Genomic DNA, 14452 nt, shown 5'->3' with positions numbered 1-14452 from the left:
AATTATAACCTAATAATATATAATATAACCAAAAAAATTAGGGAGTGAGTATGTGACGTCAAAATAATGGTTAACAATCCGTAACTCTTATAGGGACAACCTGTATAATATAAAGATAGCAAAAATGAATTTTTCAATCGATTTTTCAACAAAAAGATACCCCTTGTTTACTCCATAAAATTTATGGTTTAGACACTTTATGGCGAACGGTTTCCTTGGCATGTCCACGATTTAAAAACCTACATATCTCCTAAACTATAAATTTTATCGACTTTGACAATCTTTAGATTGCCAGGTTGTCCCTATAAAACTCAAGGATTGTTAACCATTGGGATGAGCCGCCCCTGGCTTTCGGATAGTAGTGTAGAATTACTTATTCCGTCAAAAATAAAATATGGACATACATAATCATCCATTAAAAATTCATAATGTTCGAATGTATAATTTAGAAAATATACTTAAATATAAGTTCTGAATTCGCAACTTTAAAGGCCTATAACTCGTATGAGAAATTTTTTTTTCATGTCACAACATTATTTTCACGTCATCTCCTCACTCCCGAATTTTTTGCATCAAACCCTGTATATTATATGTAGTTATAGCAGTATTGGAGGTGTTAAGGAGTTCAAGGTTTTTTTTTATATAAAATATATTTATATTATGATACTGTTATTTTTAAAGTGTATCTGCTACACTAAATTTAGAAAAAATATTAAATAGAAATGTTTGAACGAGTGATTAACTAAAATTGAAAAAATCACACTAATCTTATTAGATCATACAATCAGCTGAAATTAAAATGAAATAATATTGAGCAATGTATATCAACGAAACACAATATTATATTAACAAAAAAACTATGAATATGGCCACAAAGTGTTTTAATTCAACAATTGAGTTTGGTATTTTCGTAAAAACTAACTTCAATAATATTTCTCAATTATCTTTTATAAATATTAAACAGAATGTCCCATCAGAACTATTTGACGTTATCAGTTAAATAGAAAAGCGGTGCCGGGCTGTGTCATACGAATATTGGTAAACATTTAAAGTTTCTACAGGGCCGGATTAAGCTAGGGGCTTGGGGGGGGCTATAGCCCCGGGCCCCATCATTTGGAAATCATTCTGTATTTTTTGATGTGTTGATACCACAAATCTAACGTATTGATATTATTTTGTGAATTTTTCCGGGTTTTCGAATTCCTTAAGGGGACCCCGTCATTATTTTAGCCCCGGGCCTTATAAATCTTAATCCGGCCCCGAGTTTCTATTATTTGTAACAAATTGTATTTACTAAATTTAAAATTAAAAAAACACTAATATTTAAAAAAACATTATTTTTTAGTTATATGCTTAATAAAAGAAATAATTTAAAATTTATGAAAATTCAGATTTCATTGCTGATTTGACAACAGTAATCATTCAAATAAGGCATCAAGATAGATTTATACGAATTTCTAAGTTTTCAATTGATAAAGCATTAAAAATACCGTGTAAATGTCAATTTTTCTTATTGTAAAATTTTACTCTCAGTCTTTACAGTAAGTCTTTTTGATGTCATTGACGTCAGTTGACCAAAAATACACCTAACAGACGACGACAGCTTGCTAGCTGGGAAGGTACACTTCTAAAACGATAAAAACGTGGTAAAAGTTGTAGTGTTACAAAGGTACTAAGTAGTTGTTAAAATCCTATTCTAGTAGCCAATAAAACTCTTGTGTACCTTTGTAGTAGTTTTGTGTAGATATGCAAGTCTCTTCGCCCTGTATACTTACATGAACAGCATCTTCTGCTTCTGACTCCAATATATTCCATGATGTTGAGAAGGGTTACTTCAAGATTCGTCATTTTTAGACCGATTCTTAAACACAACTTTTTGTTCCGACACACATACACGTTTGGGAAATGAGACATAGTAGTTAAAAACTACATTGTCGATTCACTTTATGAGAGTATTGTAGGTATAGCTATTTTCTGGTGCTTCATTTGAAGAGAAGACTTCTACGTCTTTTTCTTTGCTACAACTAAAGCATCTACTGTTTAAATTTTATTTCATGTGGTTTTAGAACAAGTGAAACTTGATGAAAAACAATTTTTTTATATATTTTACATCTATAGAATCTATGAAAAAGGTCTATAACCTTAATATTAGTGGCAATAAAAGTAGTGTTCACTTGATGAAAAAAAAGTATAGAACAATTCACGCCAAAAAAACACCTTGCGTATTATATAATACTATAATATTATATAATAAACTATATCGTAAATTTTACACATCATCAATAGATACGAGGTGTACCTACCTATACAAAGGTTATACGAATACCAATCATTATTTTAACAAAATTGAATCTTTACATTTATTAAATTCATATTGAATTGAAGTTCAACAAAAAAAATTAAGAAAGAATAATATATTTAAGTTATTGGAGTAATGAATTTTTTGAATTAATGGATACATCTCTAAAAATTCTGGTGGAACATTAATTGTAACATAAACACTTCAAATTTTTAATTTACCAGTCTGTGATATAATTAAACATTAATTATATATCAAAGTTTTAACATTATACTGTACATATTTTATGTAACTTGTGTTTGTGTTCTAATATTGTAATATTAGAAATCAATAGCACAAAATTAATAAAACTATTTACATCAACAAACTGTTTTATTTAAAGTGCATTCTCATATTTTAATAAAACTCGTTACATATCCATGTAAAACATCCGCAATCAAAACATAATTTTTGATTACCCGGAAATCCGTAACTTCCGCTCCACCTATTACTTGCGTGTAATACTAGTTGCCTGAATTTCAATATTATGGGGTGCTTAAACTGACCATAGTTTTAATAAGACGATATGTATAAGTACAAAAACTAATTCATCATCAAAAATTTGCTGTTGTATCAAATATTATGAACACATCATCTACATCTATAACTGTGATCTAGAATAATGATTTATGCATGTAGCTAGTAGTGTACATCGCAACAAACCTACAAAAATATCAAACAGAAGACAATAACTGATAAAATAGCAGAACCTTTAAAATTTGACAGTTGGTTTAACCGCGTTCATTACCAACAAAAAACACGACATAAATCACAATGTTTACAAAAATTGTTTAAATTTAAATGATAAGTCAAACCGTTTCTTTTTTATGTTATAAAATCTCAATAATACAACTCGTTACTGAGTTATTGTCACTAGTTTTGCTAATATAACCTAAAAATGTCGTTTTGTGTTAAAAAAGTAATTAATTTTCCTCAAGGCGGATTAGAATCTATAACTCAAGGTGACACTGTATCATTTGATTGCAAAGGTAATGAATTAATCAAAATATATTTCAATTTTACATAAATCTCTTTTTCAGATTCTCAATTACTAGGAGGAATTTTCCAGGATAATCGTTATGTGTGGCAGTCTAAAGGGCCTGTTTTAGAAGTAAGGAATACTAAAACGGGTTCTAAAGTTAGTGCTTGGATATTTGGAGGAGTACTTAAAGATTCTAGTACTAACATAATATGTGTAGAAGAAATACGTAGACCAAATGGCAGAATATCTCTATTGGCAGTAGGAATTGACTGTACCATTAGTGGTGGAATAATTTGTATTTTTGATATATTTAGTTCCAAAGTGCTAAGAGCAATACAAATAAAAGAAAAGGTAATTACTGGATGTCCTGTTTTGAACAGTTTTATAGTATATTCTAAAACTAAATTTCAGATTTCATCTCTTCATATAATTGATCCTGGTATAGAAGATCTGAATTTACCAGGTCCTTTAAGAAATTTTGATGGAATCCTAGCTGCAGGGACAGAAGGAGGAGATGTATTACTCATAGACATATGTAGGCAAATATGTGAAGAGTCTTTGCATTCATTATCAAAAAGAGATGAATTAAATCCATCTCAATTGTTCCTTCTGACTTCAAAACATATACCAAAAATTGAACATTATAAAGAAAGGTCAGTTAGGGATGGAGTTCATCTTGCAATACATTTAAATGCAGTTTTTAATAGTGCAACTGAACATTTTGTACTTAAAGGACCAAAGGGTTAGTATTTGAGAAGTACATTTTATATTCTCAATGTTTATCAGTATATATTCAAAATTATGTTTCATTATAGTCCCAAGCATTTCTGTAACTTTTTCACTGTATGATAAATATCCCCAAACACAATATTTTTAATCCAAAACATGTATGAGATAGTGGAAAAGCTTTACTGCTGTTTTAGTGTCAATGTATGGTATGTTCAACATGATACAATTCTTTAATTTATTGAAATAAGTATATATATGCAGCATCGGGAAATATTTTACACAATATTGGAATATCATAAGTATATTAAGTTGCAGCGACCATTTTAGGGGGGAGCACCTGGACTATACCATACCTACTATACTATACTATATGGACTATACCTACCATAATTTTTTTCTATTTCATTAATAATTTATTATGAAAAAACCGATTTTATTGCTCGCACCTTTGCTTAAAATCCATTTCCTCCTATATTAATTTTATCTATGGGAGCCATATGCATTATCTCTGCAATGATAAAACCTATTGAAACCAACTCGACGCGATAATTTATTGCTAAAAGATGGCGTGTCTCAAATCCCGATAGCCACCCTCAAAATTGGAGACGCCAACTCGGCGACATAAACAGGTACGGACAGCGTTTTTGGGGTAATTTATTGCTAGTTGATGGTTAAAAGATAGTATGAGTTGTGGATCCCGAAAATCTCCCCGAAACTAGAATTTGACAACCCCTCTGTGGTGTTGAGCTGCGGCAGCCTGAAAAAGCCACCCGGCGACAGAAACAGCTACGGATAAGCGCTCTTTGGGGTAATTAATTGCTAAAAGATAGAATGAGTTTCTGGATCCAGAATACCACCTCCAAGTTTCTAAATCGACAACCTCTCGGCGGTATTAAGCTGTGGCAGTCTGTCCACAAAATAAGAAGTTGTAAATGATAATTAAAATAATTAAAACTATTACTTGTTGACAAAGGACAGCACTAAATATTTACCTTGGAATATTATACTTTTTAAAGTAGATTCTTAAAGATAAACAAAAAATTTCAATAATAATGAAAATTGGGTTATTTTTTAAACTTGTTAGAATTTGTGCTCTTCATATCCTCCATGGAAAAATAATTTGGGAATAAGTCTGGTGATTTGGGAGACCAAGAGATTGCACTAAGTGATGATATGATTAACACTATTGTATCTAGGACAACTGTCTGGGTTGTTTATACCTTCAAGCAACAGTAACCATTTTATATATTATTTTTTAATTTACATTATCTCAGTTCTTGGCATATGTATAATGAGCTTAGAAAACCCATGGCTTGATATATTTTCTTTCTCATTTTTTTGCCTTTTTCCTAAATTTTAATTTTGTTTTAGTGTTTTTAAGAATCCATTCTACATCCACAGTATTTTCTCTCTTTAATTTGATCATGCTTTCACTATAAATTAATAAATGTGAGCTAAATAAAATGTGAGCCAAAGACAAATCCTTACACACACATTCCCACTACACTCTGATAAGTTAAGTTTATTATAATTTATTGTGATGTTCTATTGAAACTTAGACTGATAGATATATCTTTTTTTCTATACTATGGATAAATTATTATGTTTATTTTGAAGGTGACGACAGAATTCATGTGAATAGAGAGGAAGTGGCAACAAGTGCATTGTACTACTGCTCCCAGTTAACATCCCTACTAGTTGGCTATAATTTTGGAGCTTTCCAACTTTGGAATTTAACAACACTTGAACTAGTTTATACATCTCCAGTCTGTGATGAACATCTTCCTATTACTCATTTTGCTCTACAAGAACCGACAGATGATCCCCGAGCTTTTTGTTATATTTGGGTTTCATATAGTAATACTGTTTCACACCAGACTGGTTTATCTTTTGCGGCAATGTATTCTTTATGCTATGAATCGAAAGAGTATCAAGAAGGTTATGGATATTTATATCAAGATTTCCATTATTGTTCCATTCGATTTCAAGTCGAACTAGGACAACTTGAAGCACACAGGTGAGAATAATCCACAATAGTATAAATCAGTTGAATGAGAAACATAAATTTTAAATCCAAAGAAATAAAAAACATTCGTCTGAAGACCTATTGCAGTTGAGTTCCATAAAAGTAATCAGAGTTAATTCTAGCATGTTATCAGCATTCTTTCTTCATATCCATTAATATGTGCAACTGTTATTCCATTTTACATCACTGTCCTTATTCTCTCTTGCAAGAGGTTTCAAACGTCTTATTTTAAAAATAGTTTGCCGTACTACTAACTCTTTTACTTGCATCCATAAAAAGTTATGGGATTTAATACACAGGAAGAATGCAAAGAGTATCAAGTTCGGAATATAGAGTGACTGCTTTTTCGTTATATATCTATGAAATGGTGGTATTATGTTGCCTATAATAGGCCAAGCGGGAGTAAGTGTTCATTACATCATGATAATGCCCACTCTTCTTTAATTCAAATACATCGTTTTACCTACAACATATCCTTTGTTTCTTCACTTTTCAATTTTTTAGCAATGAGACTTTATTTTCTATTCTCTTGAAAGTTTTCCACTCCTCTTCCTCTAAATTTAAATCACCCTTTTCATTATTTTGCCCATCTATTTTTTCTTTTTATTGTAAGACAAATTCATGTAATAACTTTGCTGTTTCTTTGTTTTTGCACAAGAATGTACATTGTTGACTACGTTTGCTCTAAATGTTGGGTTTTAACACTTTGAGAATATTGGATGCTTTTTAGAAATTGTAACAAATCATTTTTAAACAGCACATTCAAAAACACAAGCCATTTCACGATTAATTTTTTAAACTAATGAAAAGTAACTAAATAATTCAATGAACAAGCTACTTTTCTGAGGAAGTAGATTGTTTTGGCTTTACATCGACTTTGCACCTATATCTAGAAAATATTTGGTACAAGATTCTACATCTTATTCTGCTTCCAAAGGAGGTTATTTTTTGGGTTTTTTGTGTCCCACTTCCTTAGGTGTTAGTACTACTTCTTCAAGGTACTTAAGCCTTTTAGTGAAATGGGCAGGAAATTTGCAGAGTAGATGCTCTGCTGTTTCCATGGCTTGCTCTCAGAATCTGCAATTGTCGTCCTCTGCCATGCCATGCCAATCATCTTAAGATGGTATTTGACAGGACAGGGATATGTCTGATTATCTCGAGAAATTCTTCAAACTTCTCAGCTGATATTGTTATGAACCTTATGGATTGTCTTATGCCTGGAGCCTTTTCATCTGATTCTTTAGTCATTCGCTCAGTTTGTTACTGGAGTGGCATCTCGTAAAGCCGCAGTAGAGCTCTGGTCCAAGATATGAAGCCGTTGCTCCTTTTTTGGCAAGGTTGTCTGTTTCCTTAATGCTTGGTATACCCTGGTATATTAGTAGGCCTAGTGGCGAAGTATTGTGGGACAACTCCTTTCATAGGACCACAACCTCTTATAGCTTTTCCAAAAAGCCATTATGGTCAAAATAAAGCGAGAAAAGAAATCAAAAACAGGGAGTAAAACCCTTAAAACTGAAACAATCAAAGAGATTTCTTTCTTATTCTACCGACCGACCCCAAAAGGCACATTCATTAAGCAACAACACCTCCTCTGTGAATGGAGAAAATCCATACACAAATGCTTACATTTAAGCTTTTTAAGCCAGGCAGAGGTAAGCCACATTGCCCCCAGACAGGATAGCTCACTTTGCTAACTGACTGGTAAACAGTCCAAGGTATACAATAAATCAAAAGTTCAAAGTGTCAGTGATGAAGATTTTCGGCGTTTACCTCTAGCTTATCTAGTCTAACTAAATATTTCAATACATATACAGGTTATTTACCTAAACTTATACTCATATTCTGTGAATAATGTTCCATCTGTAAAACATTTAACCATAATGTTATAATCACAGTGAATATTTACAAAAAAGGTGATCATTGAAAACTTTTTTATGAATTTAAATTTTTGATTCCTACTACCTATTGCTCAATCCTATCCCAGTTTCATACAAGTAGTATATTAGTATCAGTCATAAACTGATAAGAAATTGTATTATCAGGATTTCATTATTGATTACATGTTTTATTTGTAGAAATGGACTTCTACCTAAGGGAGGTTATTGTCTAGGATTTCAACCAATTACGAAACTATCTACAAATAAAGAATCGTTTAACCATTCTTCAGTGGGAGACACTTTAGCACTATGTTTGGTTTCTTGGGTTGTTTGGTATTCAAAATCTGATACACAAACTTGCTGCATATTATTTGATCTCAATCAATGGTATAAAGCTCAAATGCCCAATTTCACAAACTGGAAAGACTGTACAAACTATTTACTAACTGTTGGTATAAGTGATTCGATCTATTTAAATGGACATAAAACTGCTACAATTTCCAGCATCTTATTAGAAAATAAATCCTTATCTCAGTTTATAGGAGTACAAAGATTGGAAGAACATTTCTATCCGACATCTCTAAATTTCAATCTATGGATATTAAGAGAGTCTGATATTATATTTATGGTGAATCAAGGTATACAGAAATCTTTACTTACTCAGTTGGAATCAGTAGGACCTTTATGCCTTGTAAGACCAAGTGATGCCTGTAAACAGGCCCTTAATGTTGGTTTAATACCCCTATTCATTGATATACATTCAAGTGGGAACTTATCAACTGAAATGCAAAGAGAAATAATCTTGAATGTAGCATTAGAACATCAGCTTATAGGATGGTTATGCAAATGCGCTTCTGAATGGGCAAATGGCAGTTTCTCATCAGCTGGGTGCTCTCTGGATTTTATTCTAACTTGGGCTTTTCAAAGAGCCATCGTTTTGAGAACGAACTGTGATAAATACTGCACTTCCTTATTTGACTATTCTCAATTGAGATTGGATACTAATACCAGTATTTTGTTGAATAATTGTACTAGGCAGATCAGTGGTCTGTGTGTATTATATAAACATATTGTTAATAAATTATGCAGTTTTGTGGGATGTTTGGATGTTGTCAAAGAACAATGGACAGCTTTGGAGATGGTTTCAACTTATTTCGAGGTAAGCTTAATACAAGACATACAATGTATTTATTTTTGATTGCAAATTTTTTAACCAGAAAAAATGTGAGTCTATTTATCATTTTTACACTTGTTTTAATGAAAGAATTTATGTCTTTTTTACTATTGTATTTGTTTATACAATACAATTATAACTTAGTACACCTTCCATTATTCTTTTAAGATGTATAGTTCAAGTTAAGTCCTAGAATATGATGAGTTGACGACCGGAATCCGCTGACGCCGCAGTAGGCATTAAAACTATATATACACACACCTTACATAATTATAATTGTTTGCTTTTTATTCAATGTAATTGTAGAGTAATAAAGTCATTGCGTGAATTTTCGTTTTTAAAAACCTTCACTTGCACCTTAGTGTGGGATTTAGTATAATCAGCTTATTTTTAATTGTAGGTTTTACAATGGCTTGTAAATGTTGGTCTACTACCAGAATGTCATCCTTCAACTTATCCTCGTCCTGATAACTCGGAACGCATCAGCGCCCCATATCCAGTACAGGAATTAAAAGAATTTTACAATGAAAAGCGCGCTGAAATGCGATTGTTGTGTAAAGAATCGTTCGAAAATGATGATAGTTTATTATTCATTGATAATTTAATTGAAAGAAAGTGCGGAGGAAGTAGATTACAGAAATTGTGGCAGGAAGATGATGGCGACGGATTATATCCCCCTCCTTCCTTGCAGAGTTTGATTAGAACATATCTGGTGGATGGAGCTGGTATCTGCCATAGGCATTCATTGGTAATTTATTTATTTTTGGATTTGGCTATGGCTCTAGATCAAAGCAGGTAAATATAACAAGATGTATTAGTGTGTGAACTTACATATAATACCTTTCCAATTGACACTACAGCTCAGTATGAGCTGTAACCTCCTCAACAATTCGCCTCTCAAACTGATCTGTTCTTCATCGATGTTCCCCATCTTCTCACATTCACTATTTGTAAGTCTTTGAGAACTTAATCAGTGCATCTGATACCGGGTCTGCCTCTTTTTCTACTGCTGTATTTTTTACATTTGTGATTCTCTTAGGCATCTCCAATTTTTGAATGTTGCCAAACCATCTTAATATCTGGGCTTTAATGAATCAGACGATGCCTAGTATTTCATCGATTTCTCTATTATTTCAGATTCTCAAGTCTGCTTTGTTCATTCTAATCACTTCATATATTCTTCTGATAACATTTTTCTCTCAAATATTCTTAATCTTTTTTGGTATTTTGGTATTACAAAGTAGTATTTTATATAAACATTTTGTCACAAATTTATAAAAAACTGACAGCTTCATAGTTGAATCAATTCTCAAGGGTTAATGCATTTTTCTTTTTTTGGTAAATTAATTTTTCAAGTCATTGAACATATAAAAAAATATGTTTCAATGAATTTTGCAATTTATATTTATAAATATAATTATTTTCCTTTAGAAGATTAATATGATGATTTGATGGCTTAGATATAGGATCATCTCCTTTTAACCATCCATTATCGGATCAATTCCCAATTGGAAAACATAAATTCCAAATAAGCTTCCAATATTTCTTCATAAACATGAATTTTTGTAAACTTATATGATGTAATGAATCGTGTTTTATTTTGTTTAAATTGGTTTTATTCAATTAATGAAAATAGTATATATTTATTTAAAGAGAGAATTTTTTGCCAGAAAAAGTTTGACAACACCAAACAATACACAAAGAAATAGATTACTAATTAGGAGAACTGATTTTATGTCAACTATAGAAAAAAATCTGGGCCATATAAAGTTATTCCAATTTTAATATAGTTCTTATGTCACTTTGTATATTGCTATACGATAACACAGTACTTTTGAAGTCTTATCACAAAACTACCTTTAGGATAAACATTTTATACATTGTTAAATGTTATAATTAATTAAACTCTTATTTTGATAAACTTTTTTATTCCTCTTTTCTATCTACTTAATTTTTAGATTTTTCATTTTAGTATTCATTAATTTCATTTGTAACGCTTTTTTTTAGATACTCTTCTGTTGTCACCCATCTAATAAAGTTCCCTGCCGTTTTCAAAGTATCTCCAAGTATAATAAAGATCACTCAAGCTTTTTGGCAACTAGATCATGGAGATTTTACAACAGCAATGGAACAACTCCTAGACCCATTCGTATTGGGTGAAGATCTTCAGTCGTGGCACCATACCTTAGTAATGAGATCACTGTTGATTCATAAGCATCCAAATTTTGCATTATTATATATGAAAATCAGGAAACCTCCAATCACAGATGAAAAAGATGTATTAACAGCCATAAGTTTGTTCATTGCTAACAATATGATCGATGAAGCTTTCTACTTTAAAAAACAATATCAGAATAATGACGAAAAGAAGTTGTTGTCACATTTATTCCATGAATGTAGCAAAAGTGATTCTCTGCATTTAGTGCTTTATAAATGCTTGAATACAGATGAAGAAAAAGCATTTTTCAAATATTTAAGAAGCGTCGAAAATCCTACATGTGATGATTTGCAAATTTTCTATTATCTTTTGCGGTCAAGGTTCATAGAAGCTTTTGATACTCACTCTAATATTAGGAGAAAGTTTCCAGAAAGGCAAGGATTAATTGGACAAAGCATGGCAACTAAAACAGATCAGATTGTCAAAATATTTCAATCGCTTTTACCAGATGTTAATAGAAAGTTAGTTGATTATATTAGAAAGGAAAGAACCAACATATGGAAAGAAGGTAAGGGATAATAACTATTGTATATTTGCTTATATTGAGAGTTTTTCCAAATTGTTTAAATTAAAATAATTACTTGTTGAGTAAGTTTTCTGATTATTGTTTTTCATGTTCTTCAATAATTTGGAGAATCTGGTCTTCCAGTTGTGGAACTCTAGGTCGTCTAATAATATTAGTTGCTTTCACAAAGTTACCATTTCTTGTAAGAGAAGATATAGTTCAGTTAATGTTTCACAACATGGTAAATGATTATTTGAATAATGCTGGTCATAAAGTATAGTTCCTAAGTCGTTGCCATTCGTTAATCTATACAAAAATTGCATATTAGTCAATTCATAACAGAAGAATGGACACTACATTTTTGTTTGCCTTTTTTAAACAGAAGAGACCTAAAATCAAGAACATTTAGATGCATTATATATATATGAATCTTCTCAATGGCACTTTATGTTTTTTTCTTATTACTTTTTAAAAACAGCAGTATAGCTAATTACAAACTATAAATTTCACGTATAGTTGAAAGTTGAAATTAGTATATTCCTAATAATTGAATGTATTTTAATCCATTAACGGCAATTTTATCACACATATGTATAAGAACTATTTGTTTTATAAAGTAGCGAATCGTCCATTGAAATTATGAAAATTACATTGGAATCACACTATATATTAGAAATCATTTTATTTCAAAACAAATCTTGTAATGTGGCTAATGAATTCACAGTATTAGCAATGCTTTTTGTGCATAAACAATTACAAAATTAAAAACGAAAAAAGTTGAAAAAATTCAATTTTAGTGGAACGACCAACTCCAATGTCCGTTTTTGTCCATGACACAACTGAACAAGTAAAGTATAAATCAACATTGATTCACGCTGCTTTAACTAAAGCTAAACGAACTTTTAATGAGTCTATTAACCAAAGTCAGTATACAGATTTGGTTACGGAGGAAACGCCATTTTTAAGAACCCCAACAATCTGTAAAAATGGAAAGAGGTAAGTTTACTCATTTTCTTTTATATTATAGATACTTGCTAAACTTTTTCAAAGAAAATAATTTTTATTATTCAAATTATTGTTGTGTAGGATTTTCACTCCAGTTATAACTCCAAAAATAATCGATTCTAAAGATAAAGAAGACGTCTATACACCTCCGAGTAAACGAATGAGGTTAAGTCCAAGGACAAGTACCACCAGTCCACCTTCTAAATCGAAAAAATCTGGTCATGCACTCACCCTTACACCAATTGTAAAAAGGAAGATTTCCTTTCTTCATGATCAATCAATAACCGGAACCAATGTATGCACTCCGCAAAGTATTCTAAAGGTATATCTTTTGTAATATTGAATCAATTTCAGTTTTTACGGTTAATACTTTGTTGTTTTGCTTTTCACTGGCTGAAAATAGATATATTTTTGTGATAATTTGAGTTTTAGCTAGAAATTAGTACAAAAAGGTTTTGAGATTTTTTTTATATTTAAACTCGGTAGTTCAAAATTACCTCTTGAGCAATTCTATTTGTGAAACAAAATTTTATTTTTCAGTTTTTTATATTATGATGTGGAAAAAATTTCTCTTTTGAGTAATTCTCTTTCTATAGAAATAATTTCCACTTTAACACATTACTGTGAGCACTATTTCTGATTTTTTAACTCTCGCTATAATGATTTCGATATTCATTGATGGAATTGTCCAATTAGTTGGTTTGGGACATACCGTGGAGGATTGGTAATAATTAGTAGTGGAACCAGTTCAAGGTTTTAATTCCTCGCTGTATCCCACAGCTCCATATTGGTTTTAATATACTTTTTAAATCAGCAGCTGAGTCTTTAAATTTAGTTTGGATCATTTCCAATTAACCAATAGCACTGATTCAATTTTAATTCTGTTTCATTTTCATAAATTTGTTCATTCCACCTTAGTATTTGACCGAAGGTATTGGACTTCATTCTTCTGTATAAGGGATTGATAGTTGTACATGACCATTTAACAGGAATCTTTTTTTAGGATGAAGATTACATGCGTATATCTCATTTCATTTGCTCCAATTTCATATGTCTTAGACCATTTTGTTGATTTATTTAGGTTCATATTTTATAGTAGCGTTATGGACAGCCAAGGGCTGTTAAGCACATATATATTCTGATAGGCCTCTTCTTGTCCCAGTTGACCGATGTCCTTAGAGAAACTGATCAGGCGCTTCAGCCTGAATCTTTGATATCATTAGACAAGCTGTGAGGTTGGCCCAAGTGTTTGAACCATGCTCCTTTGACTGCTGTGCGCTCACAAATGACTTAGTCTGCAGTTTCATTTTCCTCCTTGTACCTGCGGCACTCGGGATCATCTGTGATACCCATAGTGCGGAGATTACGTCTGGTCACTAGTCGGATTTCACGCGTAATTAATTAGAGCAGTTGTTTGGTAAGAGAGCCACAAGCCTTGGAAGCAGATTGTTGAGATGCGATAACAACACTTTTGGTTACACCAATGGGTTCTTGACCCATTGGTGAGTTCACTGATACCAGTCAGGCGAATGAGTCCGCTTTATTTTTGTCCTTGTTGTCTTGCAGCCATCACTTACCAACTCTTGTAGAACTTTCTT

The 14452-nt window shown here is 31.5% G+C and overlaps 1 protein-coding gene across 1 annotated transcript in view; it reads left to right on the top strand.

Moving 5' to 3' along the window:
* Window positions 1-3080: 3080 nt before the first annotated feature.
* The window catches only part of LOC130444986 (protein ELYS), a 27905-nt gene continuing 16533 nt past the window's right edge, over window positions 3081-14452 (top strand). The window contains exons 1-9 of the mRNA XM_056780403.1: window positions 3081-3327; window positions 3379-3671; window positions 3732-4062; window positions 5667-6066; window positions 8151-9111; window positions 9527-9921; window positions 11134-11852; window positions 12647-12845; window positions 12936-13176. Of these exons, the coding sequence (XP_056636381.1) occupies window positions 3237-3327; window positions 3379-3671; window positions 3732-4062; window positions 5667-6066; window positions 8151-9111; window positions 9527-9921; window positions 11134-11852; window positions 12647-12845; window positions 12936-13176 (3630 nt within the window). The 5' untranslated portion in view covers window positions 3081-3236. The remainder of the gene's footprint in view (window positions 3328-3378; window positions 3672-3731; window positions 4063-5666; window positions 6067-8150; window positions 9112-9526; window positions 9922-11133; window positions 11853-12646; window positions 12846-12935; window positions 13177-14452) is intronic.

Source organism: Diorhabda sublineata, chromosome 1 (assembly GCF_026230105.1).
Source record: "Diorhabda sublineata isolate icDioSubl1.1 chromosome 1, icDioSubl1.1, whole genome shotgun sequence".
NCBI classification, from domain to species: domain Eukaryota; kingdom Metazoa; phylum Arthropoda; class Insecta; order Coleoptera; family Chrysomelidae; genus Diorhabda; species Diorhabda sublineata.
The sequence above is the reverse complement of the archived record's forward strand: the minus strand, read 5'-3'. Positions and strand labels throughout refer to the sequence as shown.